This window comes from Schistocerca serialis, chromosome 6 (assembly GCF_023864345.2).
Source record: "Schistocerca serialis cubense isolate TAMUIC-IGC-003099 chromosome 6, iqSchSeri2.2, whole genome shotgun sequence".
Taxonomy (NCBI): domain Eukaryota; kingdom Metazoa; phylum Arthropoda; class Insecta; order Orthoptera; family Acrididae; genus Schistocerca; species Schistocerca serialis.
This window is the reverse complement of record NC_064643.1, coordinates 428,864,785-428,884,276: the sequence shown is the minus strand read 5'-3', so window position 1 is coordinate 428,884,276 and position 19,492 is coordinate 428,864,785. Positions and strand designations below refer to the sequence as shown.

General features: G+C 43.8%; 1 protein-coding gene across 1 annotated transcript in view; it reads left to right on the top strand.

Moving 5' to 3' along the window:
* The window catches only part of LOC126484903 (Down syndrome cell adhesion molecule-like protein Dscam2), a 505,795-nt gene that overhangs the window by 409,190 nt on the left and 77,113 nt on the right, over positions 1 to 19,492 (top strand). The window contains exons 25-27 of the mRNA XM_050108503.1: positions 16,506 to 16,650; positions 16,771 to 16,955; positions 17,187 to 17,189. Coding sequence (XP_049964460.1) covers positions 16,506 to 16,650; positions 16,771 to 16,955; positions 17,187 to 17,189 — 333 coding nt within the window. The remainder of the gene's footprint in view (positions 1 to 16,505; positions 16,651 to 16,770; positions 16,956 to 17,186; positions 17,190 to 19,492) is intronic.

Genomic DNA, 19,492 nt, shown 5'->3' with positions numbered 1-19,492 from the left:
CAAATTAATAGGATTGCAGACAATCACTGGTAGAAATTAATGAGAATTCTGTAATGAATAAAAGCCTGTATCTGCTTGCAGATGCCTATGGATGTGAGCAATATCTGCCAACAGCTATAAAACCCAACACTTTCTTTCTTCATGCAAGCATAAGAAGACAGACACATATTTATTTGTACTAATACTTTTAAGGTACTACTAGTTTTTCTCAGGTGCACATTATAACACAAAAATAGTGTAATACAGTATTAGGTATACATTCATACTCGTGAATTTACCAAATAAGGAAAAATCTCATTCTAAATCAATACAAGGGGTATAAAACAAAGTGTAGGGCTATAGGCACAGAACTGCTGAGTGAAACATGTTTGGCTGTCAAGAGGGTAATGTGTGAAAACTGTAGCAGAATATTACTGTAGGATCTCTAGGAAAATCCAAAGAAATTCTGGACATGTGTAAAGGCTGGTAGTGGTACCAAAGTCAGTGGCCAGACACCCATGGACAAGCCAGGGACTAAAAATGAAGGTAGCAAAGCAGAAGCAGAAATGATGAACTCAGATTTCAAATGTTCCTTTAAAAATGGAAATCCAGGGGTACTGCTCCAATTTAACTCTCATTCTGCTGAAAAGATGACTGATATCAATATGAGTTTCTGTGAAGTTGAGAAATATCTAGAATTGCTAAAACTGAACAGCTCCAGGGTGCAGGGTGCAACAGAATATCGTTCATGTTCTATACCAGATTTGTGCCTGAATTAGCCCCTCTTTTAAACATGACCTACCATAGCGCCCCTGGTGGGGGGGGGGGGGGGGGGGGCGGGGGGGAAAAAAAAAAAAAAAAAAAAAAAAAACCCTTGCTCAGCTGTTGGAATAAAAGCAGAGGTCACACCTGTTGACGAGAAGGATAGCAGAAGTATTCACAGAACTGCTACCCAATGTCCTTTACATGCATGTGTTGTAGTTTCTATGTAAAGATATATCTCAAACAGAATGACCTCATCCATGCCAACCAGCATGGATTCCAAAAACGTTAATTATGTGAAACCCAACTCTAAATTTGCTCACATAATATCTTGAAAGCCATGGATTAAGGCAGTCATGTAGACACAGTATTCTTCAATTTCTGAAAAGCATCAGGCTCAGTATCATACCACTATAAAAAGCACAGTCATATGGGATATCAAGGTAAATTTGATACTGGATGAGGGATTTCTTGGTAAGGATAGCACAGCATGTTATGTTGAATGGAGAATTGTATTAGATGTAGGAGTAACTTTGGCTGTCTCCCAAGAAAGCATGTTGAGACCCTTGCTGTTGTATATTAATAACTTGCAGCCAATATTAATATAACCTCAGACTTTTCACAGATGTTGCAGTTATCCATAATCAAGTGCTGTCTAAAAAAAGATGCACAAATATTCAGTCTGAACTTGACAAGATTTCAAAGTGGTGCAAAGATAGTCAATTTGCTTTAAATGTATAGAAATCTAGAATTTGTGCACATCACAATAGAAAAAACATGTACTGTCTTACAATAACAGCATCAATAAGTCACAATTGGAATCAGTCACCTCATACAATTACATGGGTGTTACAGTTTGTAGGGATACAAAAAGGAATGATCACTCAGACTCAATCATTGGTAAGCAGGCCACATAGTTCAGTTCAATGGTAGAATATTAGGGAAATGCAATCAGTCTACAAAGGAGATCGCTTACAAATCACTATGTAGACCATTCTTGAATACTGCTCAATTGTGTGGAACCTCTGCCAGACAGTACTAATAGGGGATATTAAACATATACATAAAAGGACAGTACAATTGCCACAGGTTTGTCTGACCTGTGGTAGAGTGTCACAGAGTCACAGAGATGCTCAAGAAACTGAACTGGGAGACACTTGAATATAGATGCAAACTGTCCCAAAGAAGCCTGCTTGGAATGTTCCAAAAACCAGCTCTAAATCATGAACCTAAGAATATACTACAACCCTCCTACATATTGTCCCCATAGGGACTGTGAAGACAAGACTATGTTAATTACAGCTCACACGGAGGCATTTAAACAATCATTCTACTTGTACTCCACACATGGAGGGGGAGTAACCCTTATAACTGGTACAATGGGAAGTACCCTCTACCATGCACTTTGCAGTGGTTTGCAGAATATGGATGTAGATATGCAAATACACATGATACCTACAACAGAACAACAGCTCGTATATCAAAATTCAAATACGAGACAAGCATCGGAGTAAATAGCACATTCAAAATAGAAAATAAACATGACAAACGGAAAATTTCAACATTAAAAATAGAAAATAAACACCACAGTAAACACTGTTCATTCATTTATCCACATGCATTATTGTACACTGACATTAGGTATGCAGTTTTGCTTGATATATCAATAACAGAATCACTACGTTCAAAATTTCAGTAGTTGTATGACTACTTGAAAATGTTTTTGCAGTTTTTTAACAATTAGAAACATATATGCAGCAGTGCATCCTTTCTTACAAAACAATTATTTAGAAATAAACGGGTACAACTTCTAATATGACTGGATAGATAGTTTACATTATATTATAATTACATTGTACTATCAGTTATTGATTATTTTTGTTGTTCTAATAAATTGGATGGATAAAAATTTACCCACTAGGCAGTGGCAGCAGAAAACAAATATAGTAATTATGGAAATATGCAAGCTTTCTGGGCCAGTGGCTTCTTATTTGGGCAAAGGATTGTAGGAGAAGAAAGAGGGATGAAGAAAACGGACTGGCAAATGGAAAAGTTGTGCAGAATCCCAGATCAGGGGGCACTTACTGGACAAATCTCAGATCAAAACTAATAACGAAAAACAAAGTCTTTGAGGAGATCTGCCAGGTATGATGGCCAGCATGGTCCTGATGAAAAAATATTTGTTCGAAGAAATTTGTACAGAAATTGTGACTATTAATGTTGTACCCTTAGAAAAAGATGCAAGAATCCAGAAAATCTCATAGATAATGACAGAAGGAAACAAACCAACAATGCAACTAAGTGAGGTAAGAAATGAAGGGAAAGTTAATAATGCTGCTGGAGAAAGCTTATAAGATGTGGTGGTCAGGAAGAGACAAAAGAGAAAAGGGTATTGCAGTAACAGCAGCTAAAGAACTAGCAAACAAAGTACTCAAAGTAGAAAGAGTAAGTCATAGAATAATTAAATTTAAAATAATGATGGAAGGAAATATTCTTGATGTATTCCAGGTTTATGCTCCTCAAATATGACGTGAAATAGATGAGAAGGAAGAGTTTATCAATAAACTGGAAGATGCTGAAACAACTAACAAGACTTCGATTATAGGAGACTTTAAGGCTAGAGTTGGGAATGATAAAAGAGGATATGTAACAGTTATAGGAAGTCACAGACATTATGAGAGAAATGAGGAAGGTGAGGTATTACTAGCCACATGTGTGAAAAATAAATGAATAATTAGCAATGCATGGTATAAGAAAAGAGAAAGTCACAAGTTTACCAGATAAAGTTGGAACTTGGAATAGAAATCTGTAACACACTGTATAATAATAACCGGAGAAATCAGAAGATGCTGACAGAAGTGAAAGTGATACCAATCTTTAATCTTGAAGAAGACCACAGACTTTTTGTAGGAACACCAAAAAACTTCAGAAAAGGTACCTATGAGGGGAAAAGACAGGCAAAAATTTAGTGCTGAAAACTGAAATATAGAGAAACACAAGACATATACAGGGTGAAGATTTAGACTCAGCTTCCTACAGATGAGAATAAGGATGTGGAGGAAGAATGAAGCAGGTTCAAACAGATCCTAGTCAATGCAGCAGAAGAAACATGTGGGAGGATGTCAACAATAGGGCCATTCCATGGCAAGCGGTCAAGTTTAGAAAAAAAGTTCCCACATGAACATCACAGGCTGCACTTAAATTTTATGTGAACATTTGCAGATGTTTCCAATGAATGATGGCAAAGTTTTACTTTTGCCAATCTAATACTTGAAGAGGTATGGTCATTTGTTTGAACCCATAATGCAGCCATAAGTTTTTGGCAACTTTGAGACATAATATCTAGGGTAACATTTTATTGAAAGAAACAAAACTAGGTCATCTTGTATAACTTTCTGCATTCTCCTAAGGAAAATAAAAAAAAAACATTTACTGGGCAATTTGCAGATGGATAAGTTGAAGCAAAGTTGGCTGCAAAAATATACTCCTGAAAAAAATGTGAAGTTTAGCTTATTATATCTCAGAAATTGCAGGCCACACCTGACACGTTGCATATAATAACTTACCAATGCAGGGTCTAAGAATATAAACTTTCATCCTTCCACTGCTTTCTAATAGTTTACTGTATGAGGGCAAAGTTGATGATCTTTCTAAAAATACCAAAAATGGCTATTCTTGACCCAGTTTTTCAAGAAAGATTCTTTTGAATACTCTTTTAAGCTGTTTTCATTTGCATAATACTTCAAACAAAAGTTATGTCATCAAATTTGTTGACTTTAAAAAAGCATATGACAGTATAGACCAAGAATCCCTTTTTGAAGTGTTAGCAGAATTTGGACTAGACAAAAGACAACAAACATCATAAAAGAAATACTCATGGAGACCAAATCCAAAGTAAAATTAATGGGAGAAATAAGCACAGAATTTGAAATAGACACAGGAGTACATCAAGGGGATGGCCTGTCCCCAGTGCTCTTCAATTGTGCTCTTAAAAAAGTTGTTCAAGAATGGAGAAAAGCAGGTGCACCAACACACAGACCGAAATGTAAGGGCATAGAATTAGACTGTTTAGCATTTACTGACAACATGGCACTGATCACCCAAGACATTACTGATACACAGAAACAGCTAGAATTATTACAAGAACAGGCAGCAAAAATAGGATTAGAAATTTCATTTGAAAAAACAAAATTTATGACTGACATCAAAGATGCACCTTCTGATCTCAAAATTGGGAATAACTACATCTCTTGAGTAAAAGAACTTAAATATTTAGGTGAATGGATTGCAGAAAATTGTAATGAAAAGAAATCTGTCAGATCAAGAGTCCAGAAAATGGAGATGGTATTTCAGTTAACAAAAAACTTTTACAACAAAAAGAGTCTCTCATGGAACTGCAAAATACAACACTACACAACCTTAATTAAACCCGAAGCTCTCTATGCATCTGAGACACAAAATCTTCAACATGGAATACTAAAAGTGGAATCAGAAGTGAAAGAACGTAAAATAATGAGGAAAATCCTAGAACCAAGAACTAAAGATGGTGTGCAACGTCCAAAACCAAATGCAGAAACATATAAAAATATCTCCATAATAACAGCACAATGTGCATGAGAAGACTCCGATTCATAGGGCTTTTAGAAAGAATGGACTCAAACAGATTAATGCACAGAATCCACACATTTTTAAAGAACAAAACTACAAGACTGAACTGGTACAAACAGATGGAAAAAGACCTGAGAGAATTAGGGTCTCTAAATCTACATGACAGAATGAAATCAGAAAAATCACAAACACACGGGGTTTTGAGGAAGATGAGAGGAAAATTAACTGACATACATGGTCTGTGCAATGAAAATTAGCCCATTCATTGTGTATGAAGGAATACCGGGCAAAAAGGAAGGCCAACAAATGTTGATTATGTGTAGTCCTAAGTGATACATCCACAAAGAAGAAGAAGAAGAAAGAACATGTTCTAAAGCATCTAAAAACTACATCTGGTTTTGCAACATGAGTGTATAAGGTCCTAAAACACCAGTGGTAAGATGGAGATGGATTGGAGATGGGCCTGAAGCGGGAACGTGTTGTATCTCCGCTTACAGTCGCTTATGTGCAGTGAACCGGCATTTATCGCCGCGCCCACGCACTATGCTCATGGGAGAGGCTTTGTGGCAATAAATGACTAAAGCGGTTTCTGGACAGGACACATTTATTTTTCCTGCCGTTACAATAAATGACAAATAATATACTTCGCTAATGTCCGCCTATATAGGCGCGTTGCACCGGCGGCACGGCTCGGTCACCGATCCCGGAGGGTGTACACTCCAGTGACGAGCCGTGGCGCGACCGCGTGGACCGAGCGAGACAAAAGGCCGCGTCACAGAATGTTCTGCTCTTGGCGCGACCGGAGGCGCCGTAACGTCCGCGAAGAAGCGAAAGACAATTTAACGGCGACTGCGTTCACGACCGCGCGTACGCATTTACGGCGGAGTCACGTTGACTCGACGCACGTGGTCCGCGGCGGAAGAACTGGGGAGACGTGTGTCGCGTCGCGTCGACTAGCTCGCACTGCTGGCAGCTTTGTTCCCGTGCGGTCCGGTGTGCGACGCACCGTTGCCGAAATTCCGCATAACGGTACAGCTGCCCCTACTTGTGTCGGCAGTGCAGTAGTTCAGCCCTTCGTGCGTTGGACGGTGCTGCCGCCACACAGATCCCCCCTTGGAGAGCGGAGCTCCGTAGCTGCGAAAACGCGGCGATCGTTCGGTGGCGTGCGTGTGTTTAAAGTTCGTGCACTGCGTGATGGCAGTGCGGCAGCTTTGGCGGGGGTCGGTCGGCGTCGGAAGGGCGGCGGCCCGTGACGTCAGCGCGCCGGACCGGCGAGCGTGCGGTGGGCGTGTCCTCGCGCTGGCGGCTAGTGACAGCGGCAGCAGGCACTGGCTGCGACTGTCCGTAGCGATGCGCGTGAAGGCGCGCGTTGCAGGTCATTAGTGGTGACGTCTCGAAGGCGCTTGCGCGAGTGCGGTACCGTCGAAACTCGAACGCGGGTCCGGGAGCTACTACGGACAAGCCGGGCGGTGTGGTGCGCGATGTCCAGAGCTCGACGGAGAAGCGAATGAGGTAAGCTGGCACGGGTGCCGATCCGGCCTCAACGCCCGACGCGGCGGAGGCAAAAGACGCGAACGCGGGTCCAGGAGCTGTGACGAACGCTCGACTGGAGTTACCGGCCGAAGGCACTTGCAGCTGGAGGTCGGGTCTCTACAGCGGACGGCGGCTCGTGGGCGCCGAATTCTGACGGCGTTCGGTGGCTCGGGCGCGTGATTGCTGGCTTGGGTGTCGTGGTGCGCTGGCGACGCAGCACGGCCATTTGAATCGGACGCGGCGGCCGGCGCGCGTGACGTAGTCCGCTGGCGGCTGTGGTGGGGGCGACCGGTGCGCCTGTGGTGGGCGCGGTCCGGGCGGCCGTACCAGCTGCCTGGGCGTGGTGGTGGGAGGCGCACGTGGCGGCGCGATGACAGCAGGCTGCGGCTGTGCGTCACCGGCGGCTCCGGGTGCGGGTTCCGTCTGACCGCTGGCAGAGGGCGTGTCGTCTGTGATCAGCTCTTCTGCCGGGTCGAAGAAATGCGTGGCTGATGGAGCGGGCAAGACGTAGGCTGGTTTGACGCGGTCGACTGACACTGTCGACGGCTTTCCGTTGCACTCGAGGACCAGCGTTTTGTCTCCTCGGGCGATCACGCGGTGCGGTCCACTGTAGGGCGGTCGGAGAGGTGGCCGTACTGCGTCGGTACGCAACATGACGTGCGTGCAGCGCTGCAGGTCGGCGTGGACGAATATCTTCCCGGTGCCGTGCCGCGTCGGTGCGTGCGCTCGGAGGCCGGCCATGTGACTGCGCAGACGTTCCGCCAGAGTGGGTGCCACGGCGTCGCGTGGGAGTCTTGCATCTTCGACAAAATCGCCCGGGATTGTCAGAGATTGCCCGTAAACGAGGTCGGCAGGTGACGCGCCGATCTCCTCCTTCGGCGTGACTCGCAGGCCGAGCAGCACCAGTGGAAGCGCCTCTGGCCATGAGGTGTCGTGGCAGGTTAGAGCGGCTTTGAGGGTCCTGTGGAACCGTTCGACCATGCCATTCGACGCCGGATGGTAGCTGGTTGTCCTGTGTAACCGGGTGCCACACAGTCTGGCAACGTGCGTGAACAACGCGCTGTCAAACTGGCGGCCGCGATCAGTTGTCACGTGACTGGGACATCCGAAGCGTGCCACCCAGGTGTCGACGAATGCGATGGCGACGGTCTCGGCTGTGACGTCCGCGACGGGCGTTGCTTCCGGCCAGCGAGTGAAGCGGTCCACCATAGTTAGGAGGTACCGCTTGCCTTGTGAGAGAGGAAGCGGGCCGACGAGGTCCACGTGGACGTGTGCAAATCGGCGTGTCGCGTCCGGGAAGGTGCCCACGGGTGCGTGGGTGTGCCTCCCGACTTTGGCGCGCTGACATGCGGTGCAAGTGCGCGCCCATTCGCGACAGTCCTTCCGAAGCCCGGGCCAGACGAAACGCGCAGCCACGAGCGTCGCAGTGGTGTTGGTGCCGGGGTGTGACAGTCCGTGGACACGGTCGAAGGCACTGCGTCGGAATTTCCCCGGGAGCAACGGTCGGTGCGTGCCGGTTGAGGTGTCACACCAAATCTTCCGTGCGGAGCCGGGGACAGGCACCAGCTCCAGTTGCAGGCCGCTGGAAGTGTCGTGACGGAAGCGGTGCAGTTCTTCGTCACTCTCCTGTACTTGGGCCACGTCCTCAAAGTTCACAGGGGGTGAAATAACGGCACACGCTCGGGACAAACAATCGGCGACGATATTGTCTATCCCCGAAATGTGTCGAATGTCAGTCGTGAATTGCGACACGTACTCTAACTGCTGGAGTTGGCGCGGTGAACACTTAGTGTGGTTGTTCTCGAACGCGTGGGTAATGGGTTTGTGATCGGTGAAAATGATGAACTGTCGGGCTTCTATGGACGGTCGGAAGTATTTCACCGCCGCGTACACCGCAAGCAACTCTCGGTCATAAGCGCTCCAAGCACGTTGCGAATCGGAAAGCTTTTTAGAGAAAAAACCGAGAGGCTGCCAACTCCCGCCGACGCGCTGTTGTAACGCCGCGCCGATGGCGGCCTGGCTGGCGTCCACGACTACAGCTAAGTCCGCGTCATGTACCGGGTGCGCGAGCAGCGTCGCTTCCACGAGATTCCTTTTTGAGTCCGTGAAGCTCTGCTCCATTGCGTCTGTCCAATTCACGAGGGTCTTCCCTTTAGAGATAGGACCTTGTAACGCCTTAGTCAGCGGCTCTTGCACCGCTGCGGCGTTGGGCAGGTGTCGACGATAAAAGTTCAACATGCCGAGGTAGCGTCGTAATTCTTTGTGCGTCTGCGGACGCGGCATGTTCTGTATTGCCTTAACTTTCTCCGGTAGCGGTGTCGATCCGGTGGGCGTAATTAAATGGCCGAGGAACTCAATTTCCTTCACGCCGAACTCGCATTTAGCGGGGTTAATGACGATGTCGGCTTCACTCAGGCGCTGAAAGATGGTCGTTAAGTGGCGGCGGTGGAGTTTGGGCGACTTGGAATACACCAAGATGTCGTCGAGGTACGCGAAGCAAAATGGCAAGCCTCGCAAGACGCCGTCCAGGAACCGCTGCCAAGTCTGGGCAGCATTCCGAAGACCGAAAGTCATAAACAGGCTTTCGAAAAGCCCAAAGGGCGTTACGATGGCTGTTTTTTCGATGTCTTCGGGCGCCACCGGAATTTGGGTGTACGCCTTTGCGCAGTCAATCTTGCTGAACACCGCGCAGCCCGCCAAGGCGTAGCTGAAGTCTTGAAGGTGTGGGACTGGGTATCGGTCCGGCACCGTTCGCGAATTAAGGGCGCGATAGTCCCCACACGGGCGCCACGAATTGTCTTTCTTGGGCACTAAATGCAACGCCGATGACCATGGGCTGCTCGATGGTCGCACAATGCCTTGCCGCAGCATGGCCTCGAACTCTGCCTTTGCTGCTGCGAGTCTGTCCGGCGTGAGTCGACGTGGGCGACACGATGTGGGGGGTCCGGGTGTGGTTATTATGTGGTGCACCGTCGAATGTTTGATGTCTCTCGGTGCACCGGCTGGGCGGGTGAGGTCGGGGAATTGTTCCAGAATGTCAGCGTACGGTCCGGGGCACTTCACGGGTTTAACGCTGTAGTATGCAGCCTGCCGGCGCTGTCCCGCTATCTTTAACTTAGTCGTGGCGTTGATGAGCTGGCCGTTTGCGATGTCAGCTAGTAGCCCGTAGTGGCCGAGAAAGTCTGCGCCCAGGATCGGCTCATTGACGTCGGCCACGGTAAAAGTCCACGAGAACGTGCGCCGTAGGCCCAGATCTATATTGCGGCTGTGTGTGCCGTAAGTTTTAATCGTGGAGTTGTTCGCCGCTGTAAGGCAGAGTGCCTCGGCCCGCCTGCGGTCTCGTAACATAGAACGGGGGAAGATCGAGAGGTCCGAACCCGTGTCGACGAGGTACCTCACGCCTGCCCCCCGTTCCGCAACAAACAGACGCTTCGATATCATATTGCAGCCGGGTGCGCCTAGGTCCGGTCGCAGCTGGCGTTTGGGTGCGAGCAAGGAGCGCGGCACCTGGTTGCTTCGTTGCCGAAGCGGGCGTGGTACCAGCAGTAGCCGCTTTGTGCGTGCTGTGACGTCGGCGGGGTACCGTTGGAGCGGCTGTTGCTGCGTTGCCGGCTGCGCGAGCCACGCCGCCTGTCGCCCGGTCTGCTGCCGCTGCGGCGCGTGCTGCCCTCTTGCTGCGAGCGCGCCAACCGGTCGACTTGCGTCGAGAGAGCTGCCACCTGCGCGGTCAAGTTTTGCACTAGCTGGTGCAGGTCGGCATCCGATGCGGGTGCGGGAGGCGCTGGCCGCCACGGAGGTGGGGGGACGGAGTCGTAAGCTGCCGCAGCCGCAGTGCTAGGCGCCGTTGTCAGCGCGTCGTGCACCCTGTCGGCCAAGTTAGCGACGGCGTCCGCGCGTGTAGTCCGTGCCTGTAGCTCACTCTCTAGCCTCGTGTTGCGTGCGAGCAGTTCCTCGACGGTCTTTTGCAACTCCTCTAGTGTCGCCATCTTTGTTCAGAGTCGAATCCTCGTACAAGAGGAAAGTACACAGTGAAAATAACACAAGGGAAACACACGAAAAGAAAAAAAAAATAACACTAAGCAGTCCGCGATCAAAATATACGCACACAAAAACAATACAAAAAAAAGTTAGTTAAAAAAAAAAATTTACTACTGAGCACTGTTCGGCGCGGGCGTATGCGCCCAAGCCTACTCGCGGTTCCACGTCTCTCGTACCGACGAACGTTTGTCACCACGTGTTTTTTTTAGCCTCAGATCACGTCGGGGTCACCAGTGAAGCGGGAACGTGTTGTATCTCCGCTTACAGTCGCTTATGTGCAGTGAACCGGCATTTATCGCCGCGCCCACGCACTATGCTCATGGGAGAGGCTTTGTGGCAATAAATGACTAAAGCGGTTTCTGGACAGGACACATTTATTTTTCCTGCCGTTACAATAAATGACAAATAATATACTTCGCTAATGTCCGCCTATATAGGCGCGTTGCACCAGCGGCACGGCTCGGTCACCGATCCCGGAGGGTGTACACTCCAGTGACGAGCCGTGGCGCGACCGCGTGGACCGAGCGAGACAAAAGGCCGCGTCACAGAATGTTCTGCTCTTGGCGCGACCGGAGGCGCCGTAACGTCCGCGAAGAAGCGAAAGACAATTTAACGGCGACTGCGTTCACGACCGCGCGTACGCATTTACGGCGGAGTCACGTTGACTCGACGCACGTGGTCCGCGGCGGAAGAACTGGGGAGACGTGTGTCGCGTCGCGTCGACTAGCTCGCACTGCTGGCAGCTTTGTTCCCGTGCGGTCCGGTGTGCGACGCACCGTTGCCGAAATTCCGCATAACGGTACAGCTGCCCCTACTTGTGTCGGCAGTGCAGTAGTTCAGCCCTTCGTGCGTTGGACGGTGCTGCCGCCACAGGCCCATATTCTGATGGTACTCAAATTAAATCTGACTTCTTTTATTATGTTCTACAATTGTTTAGTACCGTCTGTGGAAGACAAAAGTCTTGATGACTAGCTGATGTCTTGAGCCAGAAAATCTGCAAGTAAGTAGGCCTTTTTTTTTTTTTTTTTTTTTTTTTTTTTTTTTTTTTTTTTTTTTTTTTTTTTGCATCTCTAAAGCATTCAGCTCAACAAAATTCTTTTTAATTAAAAATTTAATGGACTAAAGAATCCAATAAAAAGGATAGTTTTCTCTTTTTTATGACTCTAATAATTTGTGGCAATCACATTAAAAAGTGAAATTTTTTGGGGTCTGTGTTACATAATAATCCCATAGTGACATCATCTAGCCTGCTGTGTAGTTTTCCTCATGACATTCTACAGCAAATTAAGTAAACCTGTAAAACATTCAAGTACCCTAACTTGAAGTAAACACAAGCTTAGGACCCTAAAAGAGACCTCTTCTAACACTTATAGAAATGTATCATCAGCTTGGAATCCTGTGTAAAGAAACCTGTATCAGGTTAGGGAACATGTGGTAAAGAAACTCGCCCATGGCTGCTGTTGTACAGCTATTGGGCATGGCCTCTGTGGTGATGGTGATGCTGGTTTTCTCACATTAAAAGGCACCAGTAGTGTTTAAGCCGCCATGCACCAGACCAACAAATTTTTACGGTTTTTCATTTGTACACTAATGTTCCACATTAACCACAAACTATACAAACACAAAGTACACTGTACTTTAACCCATAATTAAACTAGCATATCAATAGCATTATACAATAAACAGACATACTAAAAAATCTCTTCAGCATGAATCCATTCCAAGAAAGTCAGGAAGACTGCTGCAAACATCACCAAAATTTACACAGTGTGACAGTGGTGTAAAACCTGCAAGCTATTTATACACTGTGTGCTGCAGCCATTGTGCAACAATTCTGCTACCATGATCCCCACCGCCTTGATAATTCACAGTTAGACTGTCAAGTTTATAACCAATTTTATCTGTGGTTATAACAGAAAAACAGATTGAAATTGGTGAATTGTGACAAAAGACACCCCTTTTTTGTTTGGACTTTATTTTCCTTTCTAGCCATCAAGGCATTTGATATTACCTTCCCCAGAGTACTAAACAACTATAAAACATAATAAAATCCGTCAGATTTAATTTGAGTACCAGCAGAGCGTGAGCAATTTTCAATGCACCTCCATCTTGTTGCTGTTTTTTAGGGCCTCATATGCCCACAATGTGAAACCAAATACAGTTTTATAGTTAGTTTAAAACTTGTTCTTTCTAATGAAACTGGTCTGAAAGATTTTGCAAAGCACTCTTTTTTTGTGAAAATGGGCCAAAAACAGCAGTTTTTAGAAAAATAATCAATTTCTTCCTCAATTTGTGAACTATCAAAAAGCAGAAGAAGAATGAAATTTTATATTCTAAGGTCTTCTGTTGGTAAGTTATCATGTGAAAAGTTTCAGATTTATCACACAATTACATCTGGAAAAATAAAAAGCTAAACTTCACATTTTTCCAAGTCTCTATTTTTTTGATTGACTTTGCTTCATGTCATACATATGCAAATCGCCCAAGAAACCTTTTCTATCATTTAGCTTAAGAGAGAGCAAAAAGTTCTATAAGATGACCTAGTTTTATTTCTTTCAAGAAAATATTACCAGAGATATTGTTGAAAACTCATGGGTGCACTGTTGACAGCTGCACTATGGGTTCAAACAAATGACTATATCTCCTGCAGTATTGAATTAATGATCATGAAACCTTACCAATATTCATCAGAAACATGTGCAACTGTTCATACAAAACTGATGTAGTCATGCGAGAACCTCTAGACCACTTGTCATGGAATGACCCATAGTCTGACGCAAAGAAACTCCATAGTGGAATGAGACTATTTCAGAAGCAGTCAAGAAGAAGAAGAAGAATACACAGAGAGAATGGTTCAAAAACAGAATGAAACATAATAGAGATGAATAGAAATAACTAATCAGAGCAGTGAGGAAAATTACTGCATAGGTAAGAAAATGTCTTAGGAGAAATCCACAAAAGAAATAGAAGAGTATTTTAGGGATGACAAGAAGATATTATTCTGCATATTAGGTAATACAAGAAAGAAGAAACGAAATATTCCAAAAAGCATCAACAAAGAAGTAAAATCCAGGTGAGAGAAAGAAGTTTTGAAAGTCTGGAAAGAATAGTCCAAAAATTGTATGAAGGCCAGATCAAACAAATACATGTGATAAGATAAAGGGAGACAAAATAAATAACATGATCACAGAGGAAACAGAAAGAGAAGGTCTGCAGATGTTGAACATAGTGAAAGCTGTATAAGAATTGAAAAATGGCAAAATTCCTAGAGTAGATGACATCACAATGGAAATGATCAAAGTTGCAGAACCTGTTAGAAGTTCAGTAGCTGGATTGAATAATGAGGATAGTACAGACATATGGAAAGATTCTTGATAACTGCACAAAGGCAATTATTGCATCTATATTTAAGAAGAGTAACATTGCACTCTGTGAGAATTACTGAGGAATAGTGCCACTGCATGAAAATTTATGAAAAGATAATTTTACAGAAAATCAGGAATAAGACAGAACCACAATTAAGAGGAGGACAACAAGAATTTCAAACTGTAAGATCAACTATAGATGCCATGTCTACAGTAATACAGTAATACAGATTGCAGAAAAGAACTGGGAATTTGGGGAAGACATTTTTGTTGCATTCATGGACATAAAAAAGGCTTATGACACTGTTAAAAGGGAAGAGATATGGCAAGGTATGAATAGATTGGAATTGTCAAAAGGAATGCAACTGAGAATCAGAAACAAGGCCAACCACTGCTTGAACTGTGTTATAAAAGGTGACAAAAAATCAGAATAGTTCAGAAAGGACAGAGGGGTTCAGCAAGGAAGTGTGCTCTCACCAGTGCTATTTAATATAGTCATGATGACATCATAAGGAAAGTTCACCAAGGGCCAATAGCAAATGATATGAAAATCATATCATATACAGACAATATGATGATTTGAGAAGAAAAGGAGCAGAAACTGGAAGAATAACTAAATACTCAGCAGAGAATAATTGAAGAAGCAGGCATGGAAATAAGCTTGACAAAACGTACCTTAATAAAAGAAAAAAATGAAGGATGTAAATTGTAATGGAAAAATTGTTAAACAATCAGGTGCTTTCAAGTATCTGGGAAGCAAATTAACAACAAAAGGATACATCAAGGATGAAATTTTGGAGAGAATAGAAAATTGTTCAAAATTTTATTATTATGAATAGTAGAAATTGAAAAACACCTGTCACAGTGAAGTTCATGATATACATGTCGTGTTACCTGTTAATTTTGACCTATGGATCAGAATGTTGAAACTGAGCAGAAAACAAGCAACAGAGATGCACTTGCTATGAGGGATAGGATGAGGAACAAAACAATATGGAACACCCTTCAGATCAATCCCCTAAAAAAACTAAGGAGAAACAGGCTTAAATGGTTTGGCTATGTGAAAAGAATGGGACAAGAAAGACTTCCAAGAAGAACCCTAGAACAGTCAGAATCTAGATGAATACCAACGAGGAGACCACGAACAAGATGGAAAGATAAGGTAAGGGATGACATGAAACAAAGAGGACTGCAATGGGAGGAGGTGCTGAATGACAGACTGGGGGGATAGATAATCTTGATGAGGATCTGTGAACGATCTATATTGGCATAAATATTTCAACAAGAAGAAGATGATGTTAATAGTGGTGTTGGCCTTCAACAAGATGAATATTAATCAGTTCTCTACTCTTGATCTTCAATTCATACTACTCGTCCATGTAGCACATAAATAACTGAGTTTCTGATGCATGATGTTTGTATGTAAATTAATAAACAGTCACCAGTTACCTGCTGCTGGCAAGTACACATCACTACTGCCACATAGGATTTAAGTCATCATTGTACTCTTTGGAGGACAATACTGATGACTTAAAACTTTCTGCAGCGAAAGAGGGGGTGGTGGACAGCAAAATTTTGGTCATTGCTGAGCACAGTCATACAACAGCTGTAGTTGATTTTCACTTTGCTACTCATTCATTACACTTGGGACCCTCCCATGAATTATGGAACTTGCCAAAGTGGGGTGGCTTGTCTGTTTCAGTGTTACAGATAGCAGTACTGTAGGTGCAACCACAATGGAGGGATATCAGTAGAGATGCTAGACAAACCTGTGGCTCCTGAATAGGGACAGCAGCCTTTCCAGTAACTGTGCAGGCAGCAATCTGGCCTTTTAACACTCAGCCAACATGGCTTTACTACATTGGCAGTATGAACTCCTGAAAGCAAGGGGGAACTACAGATGTTATTTTTCACAAGCAATGGAATGCAGTCCTACTGTATGGCTTAACTGACGGCATCCTCCTGAAGACAATACTGCAGAGGTAAAATAGTCCTCCATTCGAATCTACAAGCAGGGGCCACTCAGGAGAATGTGGCCAAAATGAAAAATAAAACTAGTGTTCTATGGATTGGAGTATGGACTGTTAGATTTCTTAATCGGGTAGTTAGGTTAGAGATTTAAAAGGGAAATATCAATCTGACATTTACCATTTTTTGTCTTTAATGCATTAAAGTTATGTCTAAAGTCACTGAATTTCTTACAAAAGTCTCATTTTGCAGAAATTGTGCATCCAGAACTTGTCACTGATACATCAGAAAAGCAAGAATCCTTCTATACTCATCTGAACATCATTATTCCAATCCTGTCAGGAATAATATGCACAGTGGCAGCATCAATCTGTGTTTGCATTGTTGTCCATAGAAGGTAACTGGATTGGATTTAAATAAAAAGCTATTTTTAGTCTTTATAAAGCAATTAAAATTGCAGTTTTTGAATGTCTATTTAATATAAATTTGGAAAGCCTCATTTTCAAAATATTTGCAGGCACTATGCAGGATACAAACAAGGTGATACTGGCTTTGGTGCAAAATCACTTGCAGAACTTGAAAATCAGCGAAACAGTGACCAACAAAGTGGAGGACATCTACAGGGAGGGCAGTTGTATTCACCATCTCCAGCCAGAAAAGGAGACTCTTCTCTCAGTGGCCAAAAGGGCAGTGATACATCAGGTATGTTGCTTGGATTAAAAATAATTTGTTATGTTTGTAAGCATGCACAAGTGCACTGTTGCATGTTGCAGGCACACTTGCATGCACGCTCACACACACACACACACAGACACACACACACACACACACACACACACACACACACACACACACACAAATGAGAGAGAGAGAAGTGAGGGAAGGAGAGGGAGTGTAGGAGAGATGGGGTGGGAGGGAGGAGCAGGAAGGGAGGAGGTGCTGCAGCTATACAGCATATGTAGATAATAATGTGAAGAAGGCTCACACAAGCACTCATTTCTCTCTTAGTTCACTACAGTATTAATACACACCAGTAGTTTACTTGGATTAGTTTTGTAATGCCATTAACCAGTGTCGTCATATGGCACACTGACCATACTGATGATAATATTTTGAAAATGCAAGGACAGAAATGACAGATTGCCAGGACTATTATGCAGAACTAATGATAATCAAATAAGGTAAGTCATTTGTCCAAAATGTCCTTATAATCAGAAGCTTTCATGATGCTAAAGGATCCATGCATTTGACAAAGATGCATACCCACACCATAAAATTTCGTCCTCCATGCTTCACGGCTGGTATATTACAGTGTTGATTCCACCTTTTACCTGTAGTATGATGAACATGCTCAGTATTCTGTAGCAAAGGCAAATCTCTTCTTCCTATCTAAGTATGGCTTTCTACCAAATCTGATCATGAAGTTCATGTTTTACTGTAGAGACATGAACTTCCTTGCCATAAAGCTTGTTCAGACCACCAATAATCAGTATTCTGAGAATCTGAAGCAGACTGTCTTCTAACAATTCTGTGAATTTTGATGGTAGTTTCTCATGGCTGACCTTGTCATAGTTTGTTGCTCAGTTGGGCAAGGATTCTATAAATTTTGTTCCAAACAAACACTAGATTTATAAATACTCCAAAAGTGTGACAAGTCCCAGCACATGTTTTACTTTATTTCAAAGCCTGCAGCAAAGCCTCCATTAAATCTGTGTCATATTCTTTTCATTTTGATTATTAAATCTGTGTCATATTCTTTTCATTTTGATTATGATATAATTCTCTATAAATGACTATGAATTTATCTTGAACAGGACACTTTCAAAATTAGGTAAAGAGGACTTCAAAATGCCAAAATACTTTTGACCTGCAGTTAATCTTTTTTCCTTGTCCTGCACATGCTTACTCTGCTGTGAAGACTCTGCTGTACAGTGGAAATGACATCAAATTCCACAGTCCCTTATGGTCTTGAGTTGATCAGTTTGCTTACATGCTGGTAACTTTATTGCACAGAAATGCTTTGTCCATTCACTTAATGAACATTACTGTAGCATATATTGGTACCAGGAGTGTTGAGACTCAATAAGAAAGAGGGCCAACTGGAAGATCCACAGGAGGAAGAGAGAAGGAGAGCTAGAGGAAGGTAAGATGACATATACAGGAGACACTTCAAAGGAATAAGGTGGTTGAAGAAACCGTTCTGGGGAAGACAAAGTGGCCTTGAAGGAGAGGAAGGAAGGCAATCTTAACAGTGAAACTTGTCAAAAAAGTGATGTGGGGAGGAGGGGTGCCGGGAGAGGAAACATATCTGTATTACTAAAACGCTATCCCAGAATCTAGACCAGTTGCAGGTTGCCTAACTAACAGCTTCCAGGGGTAACAAAAATTTGATTTTCAGTCTTTTGTATAATTGTTAATGGAATTTAAGACAATGTCATAAGCTACTCATTAAGAGGTATTATATTCACCTAGTATTTGAGAATGAGAGGACTTAGTCACTTCCAACCACATTTACACATAATTTCAATCCTTTATTAAACATTTTCCTCACTGATACCCCGTACAAAATGAACAAAGGAAAATGTTCATCGCTTACTACATTTTCATTATTCATGCAGTCAAGCTTCAGGAACAAGCATGACATTTTAATTTCTTACTTCTTTAGTACTAGCTCTATTCACAACGCACTTCACAGACAATATATCACTGAATGTACCTGCATAATATATCATTGTGTAGCACATAGTTCAGGAGATATGATGCTATAAACATTTAGATGCGTGAAAAATGAACTTTTCCATATAGTGAACACAGAATGCCGTGGCCGCTAGTTGTACAAACAGCTATAGGCACGCGTGGGGAGAGTGCTAGGGATGAGGGTTATGGGCAGGCACTGTAGGGAAAATTCTGAGCACTGGAGGGGAAGTGCTATTCTAAACTGAAGCCTATGCTCACATCTTCTGTAAACGTTAAGTGTGGGGCCCTCCACACCCATACTTGCAAGATGGCCATTCAAAACGATCTACTGTCACCCCAGCTTTGGTTGGTATCTAAAAATAATTTCACCAAAAATGTAGTGATTTATTTTTACCTGGCTTGTTAACCATTTGTAACTTTCAGAGAAGCATCATGAGTGGCAAATTTTGAGTAAAACGTACACATTTCTCTGGCTTCCATATTAAATTTGCTTCTTTTGCCAAAACACATCGGAATTTACACAGCCTCACCTCACTAACATG